The sequence below is a fragment of the Cottoperca gobio genome, chromosome 11, assembly GCF_900634415.1.
Source record: "Cottoperca gobio chromosome 11, fCotGob3.1, whole genome shotgun sequence".
In the NCBI taxonomy this organism is placed as follows: domain Eukaryota; kingdom Metazoa; phylum Chordata; class Actinopteri; order Perciformes; family Bovichtidae; genus Cottoperca; species Cottoperca gobio.
In genome coordinates this window covers 16,576,218-16,598,974 of record NC_041365.1, presented here as the reverse complement: position 1 = coordinate 16,598,974, position 22,757 = coordinate 16,576,218, and the positions used below count along the sequence as shown (strand labels likewise).

At 42.2% G+C, this 22,757-nt stretch overlaps 1 protein-coding gene across 1 annotated transcript; it reads right to left on the bottom strand.

The window, feature by feature from the left end:
* Nucleotides 1-261: 261 nt before the first annotated feature.
* eppk1 (epiplakin 1) lies at nucleotides 262-18,839 on the bottom strand. Its single transcript, XM_029442669.1, is given in 4 exon segments — nucleotides 262-6,234; nucleotides 6,237-9,965; nucleotides 9,968-13,293; nucleotides 13,342-18,839. Coding segments are annotated over 4 exon segments (18,306 nt in total). The 5' UTR covers nucleotides 18,834-18,839; the 3' UTR covers nucleotides 262-475.
* Between the last annotated feature and the right edge of the window lie 3,918 nt (nucleotides 18,840-22,757).

The following is a 22,757-nucleotide window of genomic DNA, read 5'->3' as shown; positions in this document are numbered from 1 at the left end:
ACGACCCTGATTTAGTGGGTGCTGGCTCAAAAGGTCTACATCGCACATGGTGTAACCAAAGCACCTCATCCTATACAACTCTTTTTTTAAACCGTTAAAACTAGCAGTATTTAGCACATTACAGTATGTATGTATCTTTGTTTCTGGTTTCTGTAACGACAATCTAAAATTATTTTCCTTCTAAGAGGAGAAATAGTAATTAGAATATAGAATTCTGACTAAACTAAAGTTTAAAAAAAATCTAATATGGCACAAGAGTTAGTGCTTGTAGAAAGCTTTTCTTTAGTTTTTTTGTGCAATGAGAGTAAGCTAAGGCCTGTAATGGGATCTGTGACACACCTCTCCACCAGCTGAAGATAGGTGAGGTTCTCTTGTGTGTTGGGATCAAAGAAGCCCTTGGTGTCATCAGGGTCAGACAGAATCTGGTTCATTTCCTCGTTTCCTGTCCACTTTTCTTTCTGGTGGTTGGCACATGCTACTCAATGATTGTCAGGATTATTTCCAAGAAGCGCTCGATTGTGATTGATCCAGACTTGTACTTTTGCACAAGCTCTCTCCTCTTTTCCTCAGTGATATATTTGGAGTAGAGCATATCCCAGAGAGACACGGTTGTTCCTTGGCATTTCCCCTCTGCTCTGGTTGTTGTTGTAGATTTCAAAATGAGTTTTGTTGCCTCATCGACAAAGAAATAAAACTCGCCTTTCTTTGCAATCACAAGTAAGCTAAGGCCTGTAATGGGATCTGTGACACACCTCTCCACCAGCTGAAGATAGGTGAGGTTCTCTTGTGTGTTGGGATCAAAGAAGCCCTTGGTGTCATCATCAGGGTCAGACAGAATCTGGTTCATTTCCTCGTCAAAGTATTTTCTTGTGTATGCCACCTGTACAGGCACTCTGTGACTGTACACTGGGTCAATTATGCCTCCGGTGGCAATTTGCGCTTCAAGTAGACGAATTCCATGATCTTTGACGATGAGATCTTTTTTCAAGGCCTGGAACAATGAAATTGTGTTTCCAGTGTAGGGATCTTTGTATCCTGTAACTGCCCTTTCTGCTGAAAGAAGTTTGTTTTTCCACTCACTGCCAACCACTTTTTGAGCTACAGCCTCCTCTACTGAAAGTTTCTTGTTGTTCACAGGGTCAATGACAAAGCCAGTTGCAGCTTGGGCCTCCAGCAGAACCAGAGAAGTACCAGGAGTCAGCAGACCTTTGCTTCTGGCTTCATTGATACTTAGGGTCTCTTTGGTGGACTGCAGGTACACACCTGCAATGCTGTTAGTTCCCTCTAAGTACTTACGCACTGAATCCATTTCACTCACTTCTGTCACTGTGACTGTTCCAGCTGTAAGGCTTTTGTAGAGATCCTCATTGATGATTTCTGATTCAAGCAACTCAGCAGCAGTGACATCCTTTCTGATTCCATGGAAGTTTTGAACTTCATTGGTCTCTGTGACTGTAGTGGTGATGGTAGATTTGATTGTGCTGCTGTCCACTTTTCTTTCTGGTGGTTGGCACATGACGATTGATGACTGAGCGGTTGTTGTGCTCTGCTGCTCAATGATAGTCAGGATTATTTCCAAGAAGCGCTCGATTGTGATTGATCCAGACTTGTACTTTTGCACAAGCTCTCTCCTCTTTTCCTCAGTGATGTATTTGGAGTAGAGCATATCCCAGAGAGACACGGTTGTTCCTTGGCATTTCCCCTCTGCTCTGGTTGTTGTTGTAGATTTCAAAATGAGTTTTGTTGCCTCATCGACAAAGAAATAAAACTCGCCTTTCTTTGCAATCACAAGTAAGCTAAGGCCTGTAATGGGATCTGTGACACACCTCTCCACCAGCTGAAGATAGGTGAGGTTCTCTTGTGTGTTGGGATCAAAGAAGCCCTTGGTGTCATCATCAGGGTCAGACAGAATCTGGTTCATTTCCTCATCAAAGTATTTTCTTGTGTATGCCACCTGTACAGGCACTCTGTGACTGTACACTGGGTCAATTATGCCTCCGGTGGCAATTTGCGCTTCAAGTAGACGAATTCCATGATCTTTGACGATGAGATCTTTTTTTAAGGCCTGGAACAATGAAATTGTGTTTCCAGTGTAGGGATCTTTGTATCCTGTAACTGCCCTTTCTGCTGAAAGAAGTTTGTTTTTCCACTCACTGCCAACCACTTTTTGAGCTACAGCCTCCTCTACTGAAAGTTTCTTGTTGTTCACAGGGTCAATGACAAAGCCAGTTGCAGCTTGGGCCTCCAGCAGAACCAGAGAAGTACCAGGAGTCAGCAGACCTTTGCTTCTGGCTTCATTGATACTTAGGGTCTCTTTGGTGGACTGCAGGTACACTCCTGCAATGCTGTTAGTTCCCTCTAAGTACTTACGCACTGAATCCATTTCACTCACTTCTGTCACTGTGACTGTTCCAGCTGTAAGGCTTTTGTAGAGATCCTCATTGATGATTTCTGATTCAAGCAACTCAGCAGCAGTGACATCCTTTCTGATTCCATGGAAGTTTTGAACTTCATTGGTCTCTGTGACTGTAGTGGTGATGGTAGATTTGATTGTGCTGCTGTCCACTTTTCTTTCTGGTGGTTGGCACATGACGATTGATGACTGAGCGTTTGTTGTGCTCTGCTGCTCAATGATAGTCAGGATTATTTCCAAGAAGCGCTCGATTGTGATTGATCCAGACTTGTACTTTTTTACAAGCTCTCTCCTCTTTTCCTCAGTGATGTATTTGGAGTAGAGCATATCCCAGAGAGACACGGTTGTTCGTTGGTATTTTCCCTCTGCTCTGGTTGTTGTTGTAGATTTCAAAATTAGTTTTGTTGCCTCATCGACAAAGAAATAAAACTCGCCTTTCTTTGCAATCACAAGTAAGCTAAGGCCTGTAATGGGATCTGTGACACACCTCTCCACCAGCTGAAGATAGGTGAGGTTCTCTTGTGTGTTGGGATCAAAGAAGCCCTTGGTGTCATCATCAGGGTCAGACAGAATCTGGTTCATTTCCTCGTCAAAGTATTCTCTTGTGTATGCCACCTGTACAGGCACTCTGTGACTGTACACTGGGTCAATTATGCCTCCGGTGGCAATTTGCGCTTCAAGTAGACGAATTCCATGATCTTTGACGATGAGATCTTTTTTCAAGGCCTGGAACAATGAAATTGTGTTTCCAGTGTAGGGATCTTTGTATCCTGTAACTGCCCTTTCTGCTGAAAGAAGTTTGTTTTTCCACTCACTGCCAACCACTTTTTGAGCTACAGCCTCCTCTACTGAAAGTTTCTTGTTGTTCACAGGGTCAATGACAAAGCCAGTTGCAGCTTGGGCCTCCAGCAGAACCAGAGACGTACCAGGAGTCAGCAGACCTTTGCTTCTGGCTTCATTGATACTTAGGGTCTCTTTGGTGGACTGCAGGTACACACCTGCAATGCTGTTAGTTCCCTCTAAGTACTTACGCACTGAATCCATTTCACTCACTTCTGTCACTGTGACTGTTCCAGCTGTAAGGCTTTTGTAGAGATCCTCATTGATGATTTCTGATTCAAGCAACTCAGCAGCAGTGACATCCTTTCTGATTCCATGGAAGTTTTGAACTTCATTGGTCTCTGTGACTGTAGTGGTGATGGTAGATTTGATTGTGCTGCTGTCCACTTTTCTTTCTGGTGGTTGGCACATGACGATTGATGACTGAGCGGTTGTTGTGCTCTGCTGCTCAATGATAGTCAGGATTATTTCCAAGAAGCGCTCGATTGTGATTGATCCAGACTTGTACTTTTTTACAAGCTCTCTCCTCTTTTCCTCAGTGATGTATTTGGAATAGAGCATATCCCAGAGAGACACGGTTGTTCGTTGGTATTTTCCCTCTGCTCTGGTTGTTGTTGTAGATTTCAAAATGAGTTTTGTTGCCTCATCGACAAAGAAATAAAACTCGCCTTTCTTTGCAATCACAAGTAAGCTAAGGCCTGTAATGGGATCTGTGACACACCTCTCCACCAGCTGAAGATAGGTGAGGTTCTCTTGTGTGTTGGGATCAAAGAAGCCCTTGGTGTCATCATCAGGGTCAGACAGAATCTGGTTCATTTCCTCGTCAAAGTATTTTCTTGTGTATGCCACCTGTACAGGCACTCTGTGACTGTACACTGGGTCAATTATGCCTCCGGTGGCAATTTGCGCTTCAAGTAGACGAATTCCATGATCTTTGACGATGAGATCTTTTTTCAAGGCCTGGAACAATGAAATTGTGTTTCCAGTGTAGGGATCTTTGTATCCTGTAACTGCCCTTTCTGCTGAAAGAAGTTTGTTTTTCCACTCACTGCCAACCACTTTTTGAGCTACAGCCTCCTCTACTGAAAGTTTCTTGTTGTTCACAGGGTCAATGACAAAGCCAGTTGCAGCTTGGGCCTCCAGCAGAACCAGAGAAGTACCAGGAGTCAGCAGACCTTTGCTTCTGGCTTCATTGATACTTAGGGTCTCTTTGGTGGACTGCAGGTACACTCCTGCAATGCTGTTAGTTCCCTCTAAGTACTTACGCACTGAATCCATTTCACTCACTTCTGTCACTGTGACTGTTCCAGCTGTAAGGCTTTTGTAGAGATCCTCATTGATGATTTCTGATTCAAGCAACTCAGCAGCAGTGACATCCTTTCTGATTCCATGGAAGTTTTGAACTTCATTGGTCTCTGTGACTGTAGTGGTGATGGTAGATTTGATTGTGCTGCTGTCCACTTTTCTTTCTGGTGGTTGGCACATGACGATTGATGACTGAGCGGTTGTTGTGCTCTGCTGCTCAATGATAGTCAGGATTATTTCCAAGAAGCGCTCGATTGTGATTGATCCAGACTTGTACTTTTTTACAAGCTCTCTCCTCTTTTCCTCAGTGATGTATTTGGAGTAGAGCATATCCCAGAGAGACACGGTTGTTCGTTGGTATTTTCCCTCTGCTCTGGTTGTTGTTGTAGATTTCAAAATGAGTTTTGTTGCCTCATCGACAAAGAAATAAAACTCGCCTTTCTTTGCAATCACAAGTAAGCTAAGGCCTGTAATGGGATCTGTGACACACCTCTCCACCAGCTGAAGATAGGTGAGGTTCTCTTGTGTGTTGGGATCAAAGAAGCCCTTGGTGTCATCATCAGGGTCAGACAGAATCTGGTTCATTTCCTCGTCAAAGTATTTTCTTGTGTATGCCACCTGTACAGGCACTCTGTGACTGTACACTGGGTCAATTATGCCTCCGGTGGCAATTTGCGCTTCAAGTAGACGAATTCCATGATCTTTGACGATGAGATCTTTTTTCAAGGCCTGGAACAATGAAATTGTGTTTCCAGTGTAGGGATCTTTGTATCCTGTAACTGCCCTTTCTGCTGAAAGAAGTTTGTTTTTCCACTCACTGCCAACCACTTTTTGAGCTACAGCCTCCTCTACTGAAAGTTTCTTGTTGTTCACAGGGTCAATGACAAAGCCAGTTGCAGCTTGGGCCTCCAGCAGAACCAGAGAAGTACCAGGAGTCAGCAGACCTTTGCTTCTGGCTTCATTGATACTTAGGGTCTCTTTGGTGGACTGCAGGTACACTCCTGCAATGCTGTTAGTTCCCTCTAAGTACTTACGCACTGAATCCATTTCACTCACTTCTGTCACTGTGACTGTTCCAGCTGTAAGGCTTTTGTAGAGATCCTCATTGATGATTTCTGATTCAAGCAACTCAGCAGCAGTGACATCCTTTCTGATTCCATGGAAGTTTTGAACTTCATTGGTCTCTGTGACTGTAGTGGTGATGGTAGATTTGATTGTGCTGCTGTCCACTTTTCTTTCTGGTGGTTGGCACATGACGATTGATGACTGAGCGGTTGTTGTGCTCTGCTGCTCAATGATAGTCAGGATTATTTCCAAGAAGCGCTCGATTGTGATTGATCCAGACTTGTACTTTTTTACAAGCTCTCTCCTCTTTTCCTCAGTGATGTATTTGGAGTAGAGCATATCCCAGAGAGACACGGTTGTTCGTTGGTATTTTCCCTCTGCTCTGGTTGTTGTTGTAGATTTCAAAATGAGTTTTGTTGCCTCATCGACAAAGAAATAAAACTCGCCTTTCTTTGCAATCACAAGTAAGCTAAGGCCTGTAATGGGATCTGTGACACACCTCTCCACCAGCTGAAGATAGGTGAGGTTCTCTTGTGTGTTGGGATCAAAGAAGCCCTTGGTGTCATCATCAGGGTCAGACAGAATCTGGTTCATTTCCTCGTCAAAGTATTTCTTGTGTATGCCACCTGTACAGGCACTCTGTGACTGTACACTGGGTCAATTATGCCTCCGGTGGCAATTTGCGCTTCAAGTAGACGAATTCCATGATCTTTGACGATGAGATCTTTTTTCAAGGCCTGGAACAATGAAATTGTGTTTCCAGTGTAGGGATCTTTGTATCCTGTAACTGCCCTTTCTGCTGAAAGAAGTTTGTTTTTCCACTCACTGCCAACCACTTTTTGAGCTACAGCCTCCTCTACTGAAAGTTTCTTGTTGTTCACAGGGTCAATGACAAAGCCAGTTGCAGCTTGGGCCTCCAGCAGAACCAGAGAAGTACCAGGAGTCAGCAGACCTTTGCTTCTGGCTTCATTGATACTTAGGGTCTCTTTGGTGGACTGCAGGTACACACCTGCAATGCTGTTAGTTCCCTCTAAGTACTTACGCACTGAATCCATTTCACTCACTTCTGTCACTGTGACTGTTCCAGCTGTAAGGCTTTTGTAGAGATCCTCATTGATGATTTCTGATTCAAGCAACTCAGCAGCAGTGACATCCTTTCTGATTCCATGGAAGTTTTGAACTTCATTGGTCTCTGTGACTGTAGTGGTGATGGTAGATTTGATTGTGCTGCTGTCCACTTTTCTTTCTGGTGGTTGGCACATGACGATTGATGACTGAGCGGTTGTTGTGCTCTGCTGCTCAATGATAGTCAGGATTATTTCCAAGAAGCGCTCGATTGTGATTGATCCAGACTTGTACTTTTTTACAAGCTCTCTCCTCTTTTCCTCAGTGATGTATTTGGAGTAGAGCATATCCCAGAGAGACACGGTTGTTCGTTGGTATTTTCCCTCTGCTCTGGTTGTTGTTGTAGATTTCAAAATGAGTTTTGTTGCCTCATCGACAAAGAAATAAAACTCGCCTTTCTTTGCAATCACAAGTAAGCTAAGGCCTGTAATGGGATCTGTGACACACCTCTCCACCAGCTGAAGATAGGTGAGGTTCTCTTGTGTGTTGGGATCAAAGAAGCCCTTGGTGTCATCATCAGGGTCAGACAGAATCTGGTTCATTTCCTCGTCAAAGTATTCTCTTGTGTATGCCACCTGTACAGGCACTCTGTGACTGTACACTGGGTCAATTATGCCTCCGGTGGCAATTTGCGCTTCAAGTAGACGAATTCCATGATCTTTGACGATGAGATCTTTTTTCAAGGCCTGGAACAATGAAATTGTGTTTCCAGTGTAGGGATCTTTGTATCCTGTAACTGCCCTTTCTGCTGAAAGAAGTTTGTTTTTCCACTCACTGCCAACCACTTTTTGAGCTACAGCCTCCTCTACTGAAAGTTTCTTGTTGTTCACAGGGTCAATGACAAAGCCAGTTGCAGCTTGGGCCTCCAGCAGAACCAGAGAAGTACCAGGAGTCAGCAGACCTTTGCTTCTGGCTTCATTGATACTTAGGGTCTCTTTGGTGGACTGCAGGTACACACCTGCAATGCTGTTAGTTCCCTCTAAGTACTTACGCACTGAATCCATTTCACTCACTTCTGTCACTGTGACTGTTCCAGCTGTAAGGCTTTTGTAGAGATCCTCATTGATGATTTCTGATTCAAGCAACTCAGCAGCAGTGACATCCTTTCTGATTCCATGGAAGTTTTGAACTTCATTGGTCTCTGTGACTGTAGTGGTGATGGTAGATTTGATTGTGCTGCTGTCCACTTTTCTTTCTGGTGGTTGGCACATGACGATTGATGACTGAGCGGTTGTTGTGCTCTGCTGCTCAATGATAGTCAGGATTATTTCCAAGAAGCGCTCGATTGTGATTGATCCAGACTTGTACTTTTTTACAAGCTCTCTCCTCTTTTCCTCAGTGATGTATTTGGAGTAGAGCATATCCCAGAGAGACACGGTTGTTCCTTGGTATTTTCCCTCTGCTCTGGTTGTTGTTGTAGATTTCAAAATGAGTTTTGTTGCCTCATCGACAAAGAAATAAAACTCGCCTTTCTTTGCAATCACAAGTAAGCTAAGGCCTGTAATGGGATCTGTGACACACCTCTCCACCAGCTGAAGATAGGTGAGGTTCTCTTGTGTGTTGGGATCAAAGAAGCCCTTGGTGTCATCATCAGGGTCAGACAGAATCTGGTTCATTTCCTCGTCAAAGTATTCTCTTGTGTATGCCACCTGTACAGGCACTCTGTGACTGTACACTGGGTCAATTATGCCTCCGGTGGCAATTTGCGCTTCAAGTAGACGAATTCCATGATCTTTGACGATGAGATCTTTTTTCAAGGCCTGGAACAATGAAATTGTGTTTCCAGTGTAGGGATCTTTGTATCCTGTAACTGCCCTTTCTGCTGAAAGAAGTTTGTTTTTCCACTCACTGCCAACCACTTTTTGAGCTACAGCCTCCTCTACTGAAAGTTTCTTGTTGTTCACAGGGTCAATGACAAAGCCAGTTGCAGCTTGGGCCTCCAGCAGAACGAGAGAAGTACCAGGAGTCAGCAGACCTTTGCTTCTGGCTTCATTGATACTTAGGGTCTCTTTGGTGGACTGCAGGTACACACCTGCAATGCTGTTAGTTCCCTCTAAGTACTTACGCACTGAATCCATTTCACTCACTTCTGTCACTGTGACTGTTCCAGCTGTAAGGCTTTTGTAGAGATCCTCATTGATGATTTCTGATTCAAGCAACTCAGCAGCAGTGACATCCTTTCTGATTCCATGGAAGTTTTGAACTTCATTGGTCTCTGTGACTGTAGTGGTGATGGTAGATTTGATTGTGCTGCTGTCCACTTTTCTTTCTGGTGGTTGGCACATGACGATTGATGACTGAGCGGTTGTTGTGCTCTGCTGCTCAATGATAGTCAGGATTATTTCCAAGAAGCGCTCGATTGTGATTGATCCAGACTTGTACTTTTTTACAAGCTCTCTCCTCTTTTCCTCAGTGATGTATTTGGAGTAGAGCATATCCCAGAGAGACACGGTTGTTCGTTGGTATTTTCCCTCTGCTCTGGTTGTTGTTGTAGATTTCAAAATGAGTTTTGTTGCCTCATCGACAAAGAAATAAAACTCGCCTTTCTTTGCAATCACAAGTAAGCTAAGGCCTGTAATGGGATCTGTGACACACCTCTCCACCAGCTGAAGATAGGTGAGGTTCTCTTGTGTGTTGGGATCAAAGAAGCCCTTGGTGTCATCATCAGGGTCAGACAGAATCTGGTTCATTTCCTCGTCAAAGTATTTTCTTGTGTATGCCACCTGTACAGGCACTCTGTGACTGTACACTGGGTCAATTATGCCTCCGGTGGCAATTTGCGCTTCAAGTAGACGAATTCCATGATCTTTGACGATGAGATCTTTTTTCAAGGCCTGGAACAATGAAATTGTGTTTCCAGTGTAGGGATCTTTGTATCCTGTAACTGCCCTTTCTGCTGAAAGAAGTTTGTTTTTCCACTCACTGCCAACCACTTTTTGAGCTACAGCCTCCTCTACTGAAAGTTTCTTGTTGTTCACAGGGTCAATGACAAAGCCAGTTGCAGCTTGGGCCTCCAGCAGAACCAGAGAAGTACCAGGAGTCAGCAGACCTTTGCTTCTGGCTTCATTGATACTTAGGGTCTCTTTGGTGGACTGCAGGTACACACCTGCAATGCTGTTAGTTCCCTCTAAGTACTTACGCACTGAATCCATTTCACTCACTTCTGTCACTGTGACTGTTCCAGCTGTAAGGCTTTTGTAGAGATCCTCATTGATGATTTTGATTCAAGCAACTCAGCAGCAGTGACATCCTTTCTGATTCCATGGAAGTTTTGAACTTCATTGGTCTCTGTGACTGTAGTGGTGATGGTAGATTTGATTGTGCTGCTGTCCACTTTTCTTTCTGGTGGTTGGCACATGACGATTGATGACTGAGCGGTTGTTGTGCTCTGCTGCTCAATGATAGTCAGGATTATTTCCAAGAAGCGCTCGATTGTGATTGATCCAGACTTGTACTTTTTTACAAGCTCTCTCCTCTTTTCCTCAGTGATGTATTTGGAGTAGAGCATATCCCAGAGAGACACGGTTGTTCGTTGGTATTTTCCCTCTGCTCTGGTTGTTGTTGTAGATTTCAAAATTAGTTTTGTTGCCTCATCGACAAAGAAATAAAACTCGCCTTTCTTTGCAATCACAAGTAAGCTAAGGCCTGTAATGGGATCTGTGACACACCTCTCCACCAGCTGAAGATAGGTGAGGTTCTCTTGTGTGTTGGGATCAAAGAAGCCCTTGGTGTCATCATCAGGGTCAGACAGAATCTGGTTCATTTCCTCGTCAAAGTATTTTCTTGTGTATGCCACCTGTACAGGCACTCTGTGACTGTACACTGGGTCAATTATGCCTCCGGTGGCAATTTGCGCTTCAAGTAGACGAATTCCATGATCTTTGACGATGAGATCTTTTTTCAAGGCCTGGAACAATGAAATTGTGTTTCCAGTGTAGGGATCTTTGTATCCTGTAACTGCCCTTTCTGCTGAAAGAAGTTTGTTTTTCCACTCACTGCCAACCACTTTTTGAGCTACAGCCTCCTCTACTGAAAGTTTCTTGTTGTTCACAGGGTCAATGACAAAGCCAGTTGCAGCTTGGGCCTCCAGCAGAACCAGAGAAGTACCAGGAGTCAGCAGACCTTTGCTTCTGGCTTCATTGATACTTAGGGTCTCTTTGGTGGACTGCAGGTACACACCTGCAATGCTGTTAGTTCCCTCTAAGTACTTACGCACTGAATCCATTTCACTCACTTCTGTCACTGTGACTGTTCCAGCTGTAAGGCTTTTGTAGAGATCCTCATTGATGATTTCTGATTCAAGCAACTCAGCAGCAGTGACATCCTTTCTGATTCCATGGAAGTTTTGAACTTCATTGGTCTCTGTGACTGTAGTGGTGATGGTAGATTTGATTGTGCTGCTGTCCACTTTTCTTTCTGGTGGTTGGCACATGACGATTGATGACTGAGCGGTTGTTGTGCTCTGCTGCTCAATGATAGTCAGGATTATTTCCAAGAAGCGCTCGATTGTGATTGATCCAGACTTGTACTTTTTTACAAGCTCTCTCCTCTTTTCCTCAGTGATGTATTTGGAGTAGAGCATATCCCAGAGAGACACGGTTGTTCCTTGGTATTTTCCCTCTGCTCTGGTTGTTGTTGTAGATTTCAAAATTAGTTTTGTTGCCTCATCGACAAAGAAATAAAACTCGCCTTTCTTTGCAATCACAAGTAAGCTAAGGCCTGTAATGGGATCTGTGACACACCTCTCCACCAGCTGAAGATAGGTGAGGTTCTCTTGTGTGTTGGGATCAAAGAAGCCCTTGGTGTCATCATCAGGGTCAGACAGAATCTGGTTCATTTCCTCGTCAAAGTATTCTCTTGTGTATGCCACCTGTACAGGCACTCTGTGACTGTACACTGGGTCAATTATGCCTCCGGTGGCAATTTGCGCTTCAAGTAGACGAATTCCATGATCTTTGACGATGAGATCTTTTTTCAAGGCCTGGAACAATGAAATTGTGTTTCCAGTGTAGGGATCTTTGTATCCTGTAACTGCCCTTTCTGCTGAAAGAAGTTTGTTTTTCCACTCACTGCCAACCACTTTTTGAGCTACAGCCTCCTCTACTGAAAGTTTCTTGTTGTTCACAGGGTCAATGACAAAGCCAGTTGCAGCTTGGGCCTCCAGCAGAACCAGAGAAGTACCAGGAGTCAGCAGACCTTTGCTTCTGGCTTCATTGATACTTAGGGTCTCTTTGGTGGACTGCAGGTACACTCCTGCAATGCTGTTAGTTCCCTCTAAGTACTTACGCACTGAATCCATTTCACTCACTTCTGTCACTGTGACTGTTCCAGCTGTAAGGCTTTTGTAGAGATCCTCATTGATGATTTCTGATTCAAGCAACTCAGCAGCAGTGACATCCTTTCTGATTCCATGGAAGTTTTGAACTTCATTGGTCTCTGTGACTGTAGTGGTGATGGTAGATTTGATTGTGCTGCTGTCCACTTTTCTTTCTGGTGGTTGGCACATGACGATTGATGACTGAGCGGTTGTTGTGCTCTGCTGCTCAATGATAGTCAGGATTATTTCCAAGAAGCGCTCGATTGTGATTGATCCAGACTTGTACTTTTTTACAAGCTCTCTCCTCTTTTCCTCAGTGATGTATTTGGAGTAGAGCATATCCCAGAGAGACACGGTTGTTCCTTGGTATTTTCCCTCTGCTCTGGTTGTTGTTGTAGATTTCAAAATGAGTTTTGTTGCCTCATCGACAAAGAAATAAAACTCGCCTTTCTTTGCAATCACAAGTAAGCTAAGGCCTGTAATGGGATCTGTGACACACCTCTCCACCAGCTGAAGATAGGTGAGGTTCTCTTGTGTGTTGGGATCAAAGAAGCCCTTGGTGTCATCATCAGGGTCAGACAGAATCTGGTTCATTTCCTCGTCAAAGTATTTTCTTGTGTATGCCACCTGTACAGGCACTCTGTGACTGTACACTGGGTCAATTATGCCTCCGGTGGCAATTTGCGCTTCAAGTAGACGAATTCCATGATCTTTGACGATGAGATCTTTTTTCAAGGCCTGGAACAATGAAATTGTGTTTCCAGTGTAGGGATCTTTGTATCCTGTAACTGCCCTTTCTGCTGAAAGAAGTTTGTTTTTCCACTCACTGCCAACCACTTTTTGAGCTACAGCCTCCTCTACTGAAAGTTTCTTGTTGTTCACAGGGTCAATGACAAAGCCAGTTGCAGCTTGGGCCTCCAGCAGAACCAGAGAAGTACCAGGAGTCAGCAGACCTTTGCTTCTGGCTTCATTGATACTTAGGGTCTCTTTGGTGGACTGCAGGTACACTCCTGCAATGCTGTTAGTTCCCTCTAAGTACTTACGCACTGAATCCATTTCACTCACTTCTGTCACTGTGACTGTTCCAGCTGTAAGGCTTTTGTAGAGATCCTCATTGATGATTTCTGATTCAAGCAACTCAGCAGCAGTGACATCCTTTCTGATTCCATGGAAGTTTTGAACTTCATTGGTCTCTGTGACTGTAGTGGTGATGGTAGATTTGATTGTGCTGCTGTCCACTTTTCTTTCTGGTGGTTGGCACATGACGATTGATGACTGAGCGGTTGTTGTGCTCTGCTGCTCAATGATAGTCAGGATTATTTCCAAGAAGCGCTCGATTGTGATTGATCCAGACTTGTACTTTTTTACAAGCTCTCTCCTCTTTTCCTCAGTGATGTATTTGGAGTAGAGCATATCCCAGAGAGACACGGTTGTTCCTTGGTATTTTCCCTCTGCTCTGGTTGTTGTTGTAGATTTCAAAATTAGTTTTGTTGCCTCATCGACAAAGAAATAAAACTCGCCTTTCTTTGTAATCACAAGTAAGCTAAGGCCTGTAATGGGATCTATGACACACCTCTCCACCAGCTGAAGATAGGTGAGGTTCTCTTGTGTGTTGGGATCAAAGAAGCCCTTGGTGTCATCATCAGAGTCAGACAGAATCTGGTTCATTTCCTTGTCAAAGTAACCTCTTGTGTATGCCACCTGTACAGGCACTCTGTGACTGTACACTGGGTCAATTATGCCTCCGGTGGCAATTTGCGCTTCAAGTAGACGAATTCCATGATCTTTGACGATGAGATCTTTTTTCAAGGCCTGGAACAATGAAATTGTGTTTCCAGTGTAGGGATCTTTGTATCCTGTAACTGCCCTTTCTGCTGAAAGAAGTTTGTTTTTCCACTCACTGCCAACCACTTTTTGAGCTACAGCAACCTCTACTGAAAGTTTCTTGTTGTTCACTGGGTCAATGACAAAGCCAGTTGCAGCTTGGGCCTCAAGCAGTACAAGTGATGTGCCAGCTGTCAGCAGGCCTTTGGTTCTTGCTTCGTAGATGCTCATAACTTTCTTTGTAGATTCGACTCTGACACCTGCTATACAGTTTGTAGCTCCCAGGTATTTCTGAATCATTTCCATTTTGTTAACATTCTCTTCTGTTACTTCTCCTTGTATAATCTGTGTGAAAAGCTCCTTTGTGATAATCTTTGACTCATACAACTCACTAGCTGAGACCTGCTTTCTTAGTCCTTTGAACTTTCTTTCTTTGGATGATACCTCTGTAATGATAACGGTGAGTATTTCAGTTAACTCATCTATTTTTGTGGCTCTTGTCTTGTATTGTTGTATGAGCTGCTCCCTTTTTTGTTCTGATATGTATTCAGAGATTAACACTTCCCACAATGTCACCTCTTTGTCTTTAAATCTTCCTGCATTTATGGCTATAGTTTGGTTTTTGAATGTAAGCTCTATTTGCTCATCCGTGTGAAATACATGGGATTCATTTTGATACAGGGGTACAAGAAGTTGCCCAGTTTTAGGATCTTTCTCACATCGCTTTATCAGCTGAAGGTAAGAGAGCTTTTCTTTTGTGTTTGGGTCGAAAAATCCCTTTGCATTATCAGTGGGGTTCACCAGAGTTTTGCTTATTTCTTCATCCAGATATCCCTTTTTAATAGCAACATGAACAGGTAGCCTGTGACTTTGATTCGGGTCAACGATTCCTCCGGTTGCAATCTGTGCCTCAAGGAGACGAATACCATCACTTCTTTGAATCAGCTTTTCATTCATGGCTTCGAACAGTGATATTGTTGCATCTGTGTATGGATCTTTATAGCCAGTGACAGCTCTTTCAGCTAAGAGAAGTTGCTCATGTACATCTGGTCCAATTACTTTCTGTCTAGCTGCCTCATCAACAGTATATAACTTGTTTTTGAGAGGATCAATGACCCATCCTGTTGCTGCCTGTGCTTCAAGCAGTAGAAGTGCAATGCCAGGTGTCAACAGATCTTCCTTTTTTGCTTCATATATGCTCATTACTTTCTGGGATGGATGAACCTTAATTCCAGCAATGCTTCCGGTTCCCTTCATGTATCCTCCCACAGGTTCACGTTGGATTACTGCTTCAAGAGTGAGTTTTCCTTCATTCACCTGTTTGAATATATCTGCATCAATTATATCAGAATCCAGTAGTTGTTGTGCAGAGACAGGTTTTCTCAGGCCCATTATCATTTTGGGAGTTTCACTCTTCTCCAGTTTTTCAATGGTGGAAATCACTAATGTGATTAGGGTTTGTGTGTTGATCTTCCTTGTTCTGTATTTTTCAAAGAAATCAAGCTGCTGATCTTCAGTAAAGTACCCAGAGTGAATCAAGTCCCATAGAGAAACAGATTTTCCTGAGTAGTGTCCTACTGATATGCTCACAGCTGTCTTTTTAAACTCTTGCTTTATCTCTGTGTTCGAGTACACTTTTTCCTTTGTTTCAGTAACTTTTGGCTTGTCATTCAGTGGCAGGAGAAACAGTCCTGTTTCATTATCTTTTACACATCTACCCAACATCTCCATATATGTCAGATTGTGTTGTGTCTTTGGGTCAAAAAATCCCTTTGTGTCATTAGTTGGGTCTGATAGGACCTTATTAAGTTCTGCATCAAAATATCCTTTCCTGTATGCAACCTCAAGAGGTAAGTGAATACACTTCAAAGGATCAATGATACCACCTGTAGCAATCTGGGCCTCAAGTAAACAGATGCCATGCTGCTTGACAATTAGATCCTTTTGCAAGGCTTGGAAAAGTGAGATATTTTGACCACTGTATGGATCTCTGTAACCAGTGACAGCCCTCTCTGCAGACAAAAGCTTTTCATGCATCTGGGGACAAATCACCTTTTCTCTGAGAGCTTGTTTCACTGTGAGCTTATTGTTTTTCAGAGGATCAACAATGAACCCTGTAGCCGCTTGTGCTTCAAGGAGGCAGAGGGCCGTGCCAGGTGTGAGAATGCCAATTCTCTGTGCCTCATAGATGCTTAGCTTCTGATTGGAGGGTTGCAGTATCACCCCAGCTACACAACTTTTCCCTTGAAGGTAATCTCTCACACTGTCAATTTTCATCACATCGTTGCTTGTAATCTTTCCATCAATCAAACTGTTGTATGTTTTTTCATCCACTATTTCAAGCTCCAAAAGATCCACAACAGAGACCTCTCCTCTGAGACCTTTAAAGTTCAGCCTTGCTTGTCGTTTTATCTCCTTACTCTCAATGACCTCTACAATGGTGACAATGAGTTGCTCAATTGTGATTTTCCTTGACTTAAAGAGCTTGAAAAACTCCTGTCTTTTGTCTTCCGTCAAATACTCTGAATTGATAAGATCCCAGAGTGTTGTGTGCTTGCCCTTGAACCTGCCATACTTAACAGTAACTGTTGTTGTTTTGAATGTCTCCCTAATACTATCATCTATGTTAATTCTGTTACTTTTGCTTTTTAGTGGCAAGAGGCACAGACCTGTACTGGGATCTATTACACATCTGGCCATGAGCTGCAAGTATGTCAGGTTCTCATGGGTGTTGGGATCAAAGAATCCTTTGGTGTCATCACTTGGATCAGCCAGGATCTCATTCATTTCCTCAGTGAAGTATCCCCTCTTATAGGCCACATGGACAGGAATTCGATGGCTGTTGACTGGGTCAATGATCCCACCAGTGGCAATTTGTGCCTCCAGGAGTCGAATGCCATGGTCTTTTACGATGAGATCTTTTTGCATGGCTTGGAACAAAGAGATTATTTTGCCATCATATGGATTTCTGTACCCAGTGACCGCTTTTTCTGCTGAGCGCAACTTTTGACACACATCAGGCCCCACAATCTTTGCTTTAATAGCATCATCCACCGAAAACTTTCTGTTTCCAATAGGGTCAATCATGAACCCTGTTGCTGCTTGTGCCTCCAGTAGAATCAGAGCAGTTCCTGGCATCAGCTTTCCTTTTTGTTTGGCCTGGTAGATGGTCATGATTCGAGAATCAGGAAGCAGAATGCCTGCGATGCTGTCTTTCCCCTGTAGGTACACATTCACATTTTCATCTTCTATCACTTCCCTCACTGACATTCTTCCCTTTTTCAGATCCTCCATTACCTCCTTACTAATGATATCTGCTTCCATAAGCTGTTTGGCTGTAACAGTTTCTCTGATGCCTTCAAAGACAACATTAGTTGTTTTTACAGACTTTTCTATGACTTCAAGAACCATTGTGATAATCATCTTGATATTGAGCTTTCCCTCTCGGAACTTTTGAATGATGTCTTGCCTCTGTTGTTCATCAAAGTATTCCGACATCAGGAGTTCCCACAGTGATACTGTCATTCCCATGTACTTCCCGTATGTCACATTAACCTTCTCCTCTTTGAAGACCATTTTAGTTTTGTAGTCAATAAAGTTGAAATTCAGCCTGTCTGACTTGGAGAGGAGAGGCAGGAGACACAGTCCAGTGATGGGATCAGTGACGCACCTTTGCATCAGCTGAACGTAAGTTAGATTATCTTCTGTGTTTGGGTCAAAAAAACCCTTTGTGTCATCCCCAGAATCCTCTAGTATGGCGTTCATTTCTTCATTAAAATAGCCTCTCTTGAAGGCCACTTCTGTTGGTAGTCTGTGGCTGTGTATCGGATCTATTATTCCACCTGTTGCAATTTGCGCCTCAAGAAGGCGAATCCCATGTTCTTTAACCATGAGGTCTTTTGACAGTGCTTGAAACAGGGATATAGTTTCACCTGAGTATGGGTCTTTGTATCCAGTAACTGCTCGCTCAGCAGAACGCAGCTTTGCATGATATTCTGGGCCAACAAGTTTGTTTTTGATGGCCTCATCCACCGTGAACTTTTTATTTTCTACAGGATCAATCATGAATCCAGTCGAAGCTTGTGCCTCCAGTAGAACTAGTGCTGTTCCGGGCATCAGTACACCTTTCTTCATTGCGTCATAAATGCTCATTCTCTGATTGGATGAGAGTACAGCAATGCCTGCAATACTGCCTTTGCCCTCCAGGTATTCTTTCACTGTTTCTCTCAACATCACATCCTGTGTGGTGGTTTTTCCCTTCTGTAGGTCATCAAAGGTTTCTTTGTCAATGATCTTTGATGCAAGAAGTTCAGTGGAGGAAATACCTCTTCGTAGACCTTTAAAAGTGATGCAAACAGGAAGGAGCACAAGGCCTGTGTCTGGCTCCACGGTGCATTTCTCTAGGAGGTTTTGGTAGTTTAGATTTTCTTGTAAACTTGGATTGTAGAACACTTTGAGCTCTGACATCTGGTCATTGAGCAAACCTTTTTCATAGTAGCCCTTTTGAATCGCATATTCAACTGAAATATTTGACTTCTCAACCGGATCATACAGGCCCTGTGTGGTAATCTGTGCTTCCAGCAGCCTCAATCCATAATCTCTTGGGACTAAATCTTTTTGCATAGCTTGGAATACAGATATCATTTGGTTGGTGTAGGGGTCGACATAGCCACTGACAGCTTTCTCTGCTGTGAGGAGTTTCTCTTTCATCTCCGGTCCAACTATTCCCTCTTTAACAGCATCTGTAACAGGAAGTATTCGATTTTTTATTGGGTCTATGATGCCCACTGTGGCTGCTTGTGCTTCAAGCAGGGCTAATGCTGTTCCTGGCTTAAGCAGACGTTTCTTCATGGCTTGATATATGGTCATCGTCTCCTTTGTTTTCTCCAGAAATATGCCCGCCACAGGTCCCTGGACTGTGTGGCCATTTTGCTTGCCGTCCATATTTGCCTAAAGAGTTGTATATACAAGAAACAGTTGGTAAAATTGGTTTGGATATTGCATGCATTCTCTGTGAGTAACATTCAAATATTTTGTGTTGAAATGTTTGTATGTAACATATCGTAGCATGTTATGGTCATTTTGGAGGCTGTAGTTTATGTTGCTGTTGAGTTGTGTTACACTGAGACATAAATAACAATAATAATAATAATAAATAACAATATGTATAATAAATAATATGTATAAATTAAGTGCAGACTAATTTGGAAACACCTCTCTTTATAACACATTACAATTCAAGCACCACTGACTACAGCCTCCAAAGTGAACATAAAATATAATAGACACGTCTCTTAAACAATTTAAACAAAAGGTGATCCTCTCATTCAGACTTTTCTCATTTCTCTTACTCTCTTCCACTTTGAGTGGACAGAAAGGTGCAATATCTTATTGAAATGTTAAGGTGTAGGCTACTCTGAAGAATACTATGAAATGTGGGAAATATTTTTTATACTTTTGCATTATGTTGTTGTTGTCTTGCATCTTTTCATTTCTTCACACTGTGTTCTCTCGCTAACTTTAAGTTTTTAATTATGGACTAATTGTAAATCCTGTTTATATTGTGGTATCTACATACATAAATTATCATCAAATGCAAAGCTTGATTGATTCCAAGCTTGTATCGTTTGGCTAAAAATGTGCATTTTGTTCTGTCTTTTCATTTAGAAGAAGCCAAATTCATAATTCAAGACCAATGTAGTGTATTAATCCCTAAATTATCTAAAATACCTGTACATTCTTCCGAAATGAAGACAGCAGCAAACTACCACTTTGACACATTTTAAAGATAAAATTGTTTTAGTTTTTTGGTCAAGATAATGCATCTTTTTAGGGAATGCAAAAGTACTGTAAATAAATCTTTCCACCATGGCCCTTAGAGGAATATGTTATATATTTCAACAAAATACTGAAGGTAAAATTAGGTATTTGAGTTCAACCTATAAAGTTTCTAAATAATAACTTCAAATCAACAGCATGCGCAAGAAAATACAAAAGTAAAAATGTATTTGTTTAATGTCAGAGAAGGCAACTTGAAAGTTTTACAATATGGTGTGTATTCCAAACCTTTTAGTCAGTACCTTTTATCAGTCTGCGGGCAGCCTCAGATCCTCCGGGCTGTTCCAAAATCCAGGATAAAGATCAAAGGTACCCCAGCTTTAATGGTCAGATCTCCAAGGCTTTGAAACTATAGAGATAAGGCAAGTAAAAACGTTTTGTTCACAAAAAGGTCACACACACACACACACACACACACACACACACACACACACACACACACACACACACACACACACACACACACACACACACACACACACACACACACACACACACACACACACACACACACACACACACAAAATTAATTTATTATGTTTTGTAGGACACATAAATAAAATTATTAATTTAGTCAAGAATTCTTAAACAATTTAAAATATCTTTAATTCAATCAAACATAAAATTATTCTACCAAGTAACTGTAACTACATTCAAATTGAGGCCTTTATTCTACATAATTTACACCTTATTGTTGTATTATTGCAAATATTATGTGAATGCAAAGTCCAACTTTCTTACATAATCCCTGCATTAGTAGATATGCAGCTGCACAGATACAAAATATTGTAACTGTGGTTAGATTTTTCTTCTCATTTCGTCATGTTTGTGCATGGATTAGAAATGAACTCTCGCAGTTCATGAAGCATCATGTATTTGCTTTGGTACACTTAATGCTTCAAAACTGGAACAACCAGATACCCTGTGTTATAACAGCATGCATATAAATACTTGACACACACTTTGCAATTCTTAACCCTTTAAAACTCATCATTACAAGTATCAATGTTCACCTTCCTTTTACCCTTTTTGTTTTGGCTCTCCTCTACCTACTGAGGGAATTATCTGTCTCTTTAGCTGCTAGATGCTCCACTATGTTCACCAAATAGACTCTCACTGGGTCTGTCTGCTGTTTGGTGCTGGGCAGTCAGTACAGAGGGTATGTAGAGCTATTTTGCTGAAAAAAACACGCCTTCTGCAGCTGAAACAGCGTTAATAAGAGTCGTGAGAGTGAACCACAACAGTGAGCTGAAAGACACTAAAATGCTCCTTAAAGTTGAGGCGAACTAGTGTTTGTTATTTCACGTACAGTTAGTGTGATCCTTTGCTAATATAAATATATTATCTGTAGCTGCTTTAAAAAGACATTTGAGTCATAGTAATAATTAATAATAGTAATAACTTATATTTATATAGACCCTTTCAAAACGACTGTTACAAAGCGCTTCACAAACAAAGACAAATCAAAGAAAGCGGTCAATCAAAAACAAAAGCACGATCAACCAATATAAATAACACAAAACAGCAGCTGTAAAAACAATGGATGCATAAAAGAAAACTTATAATACATCAGTGAAGTTTGTTCTAAATCCAACTCTAGAATACTAAACAATGTGGAAGTATATCTTTAAGTATTTTCTGTATTGAAGTTTTTCTGTTCTGGATTCTATAAAAACGTTTAAATCAAAAGTAAATGAGAAGACACAGTACAGGACTCATACCCAGATCATTAAAGTTTCAACACTTGTAGGAAGTGTTCCTGTTAATAATAATCAGATGGTCAGGGAGAGCGTTCCACAGGCTGGGAGCAGCGGAGCACAAGGCTCAATGTCCCAAGGTTTTGGATCTTGGTCCTGGCGGGAAGGAGGAGGTTAGCCGTTCTAGAACGGAGGTTTCTTGCTTGCTAGCTTCTTGCTCTAGCTCCATCCAGAGGCACAGGGTTAGTTCAACCACCTGCCAGGCTGACAAGGAGAAATGCTACGCCTGTTAAACAGACCACCAACATTCGAAAGCTTAGGGAGCTCAGTGACAAGCCTGATGGTGCTCATAGCTCTCCTTTGACCTGCCAAGACTGTTGAGCCAAATGATCTTAAAACGCAGCATGAAATACAGGCTGTCAACGCTCATCTGTGAGTGGCTAAATGACCTCATACAGATAAGTGGTAAAGGAGAATACAGCTTTCTACTAACCAGATGTTTCCACGCCTTCTGTTGATAGGTTTAAGGCTGTGTTTCATCTGAAACAGGATGCCATTGTCTCCAGAAGGAATGCATAATACACTTTAAGAAAACAGGGTGTGTTCATATACCTGCACACTGAATGGGTGAATCTAGACAAGGCTCTATTCTTTACATTATTGCTACTATATGATATCTAATGTGTGAATTCTGTCAGAAAATCACCTTAATTAGCTTTACTGCAATATGGGGCTCTCCTGTCATTTCTCAGTCAGATAAGATAAGACAGAACATTAGAGGAATATTGTTGTGCAACAGTTATAAAGTAGGAACAGTAAGATTTACAAAACAAAAATGTACCACAATTGACAAATTAGACTAAAGGTGTGTATCTTGTTCACCATGCTGCTGTTACAACATCACGGGTCAGTCAGGACTGACTGAAGCTCGTGTATTTGTACAACATCAGCAGTCATGCGGTGCTGTAGTGTCGCTGTCTGTGACGGCTGCTGAATGTGCTGTGTGAGGCCGTCTCCCACTTTGTAAATGTTTGAATGTTTTTAAGGATGTTGAACATTTACTTTACATTTATTATACCGTGCTTATCATGTCGCAAAAACAAATACATCACCGGCCTGAAGAGTGTTAACATACATGCACCTTGATTGTTCACACACTGCTTTTTGTACTTAGTCTAATTTACTTTCCAAACAAGACATCAAAGAACACGTAGTGTTACACTTCTTTCTTTACACCTGTACATCTAATGCAACACAGTACAACAGAGACTCAAACTGTTCCGCTTTTGTTGTCAGAATCAATTATCATCGATTAATATCGAGGACACCGTTA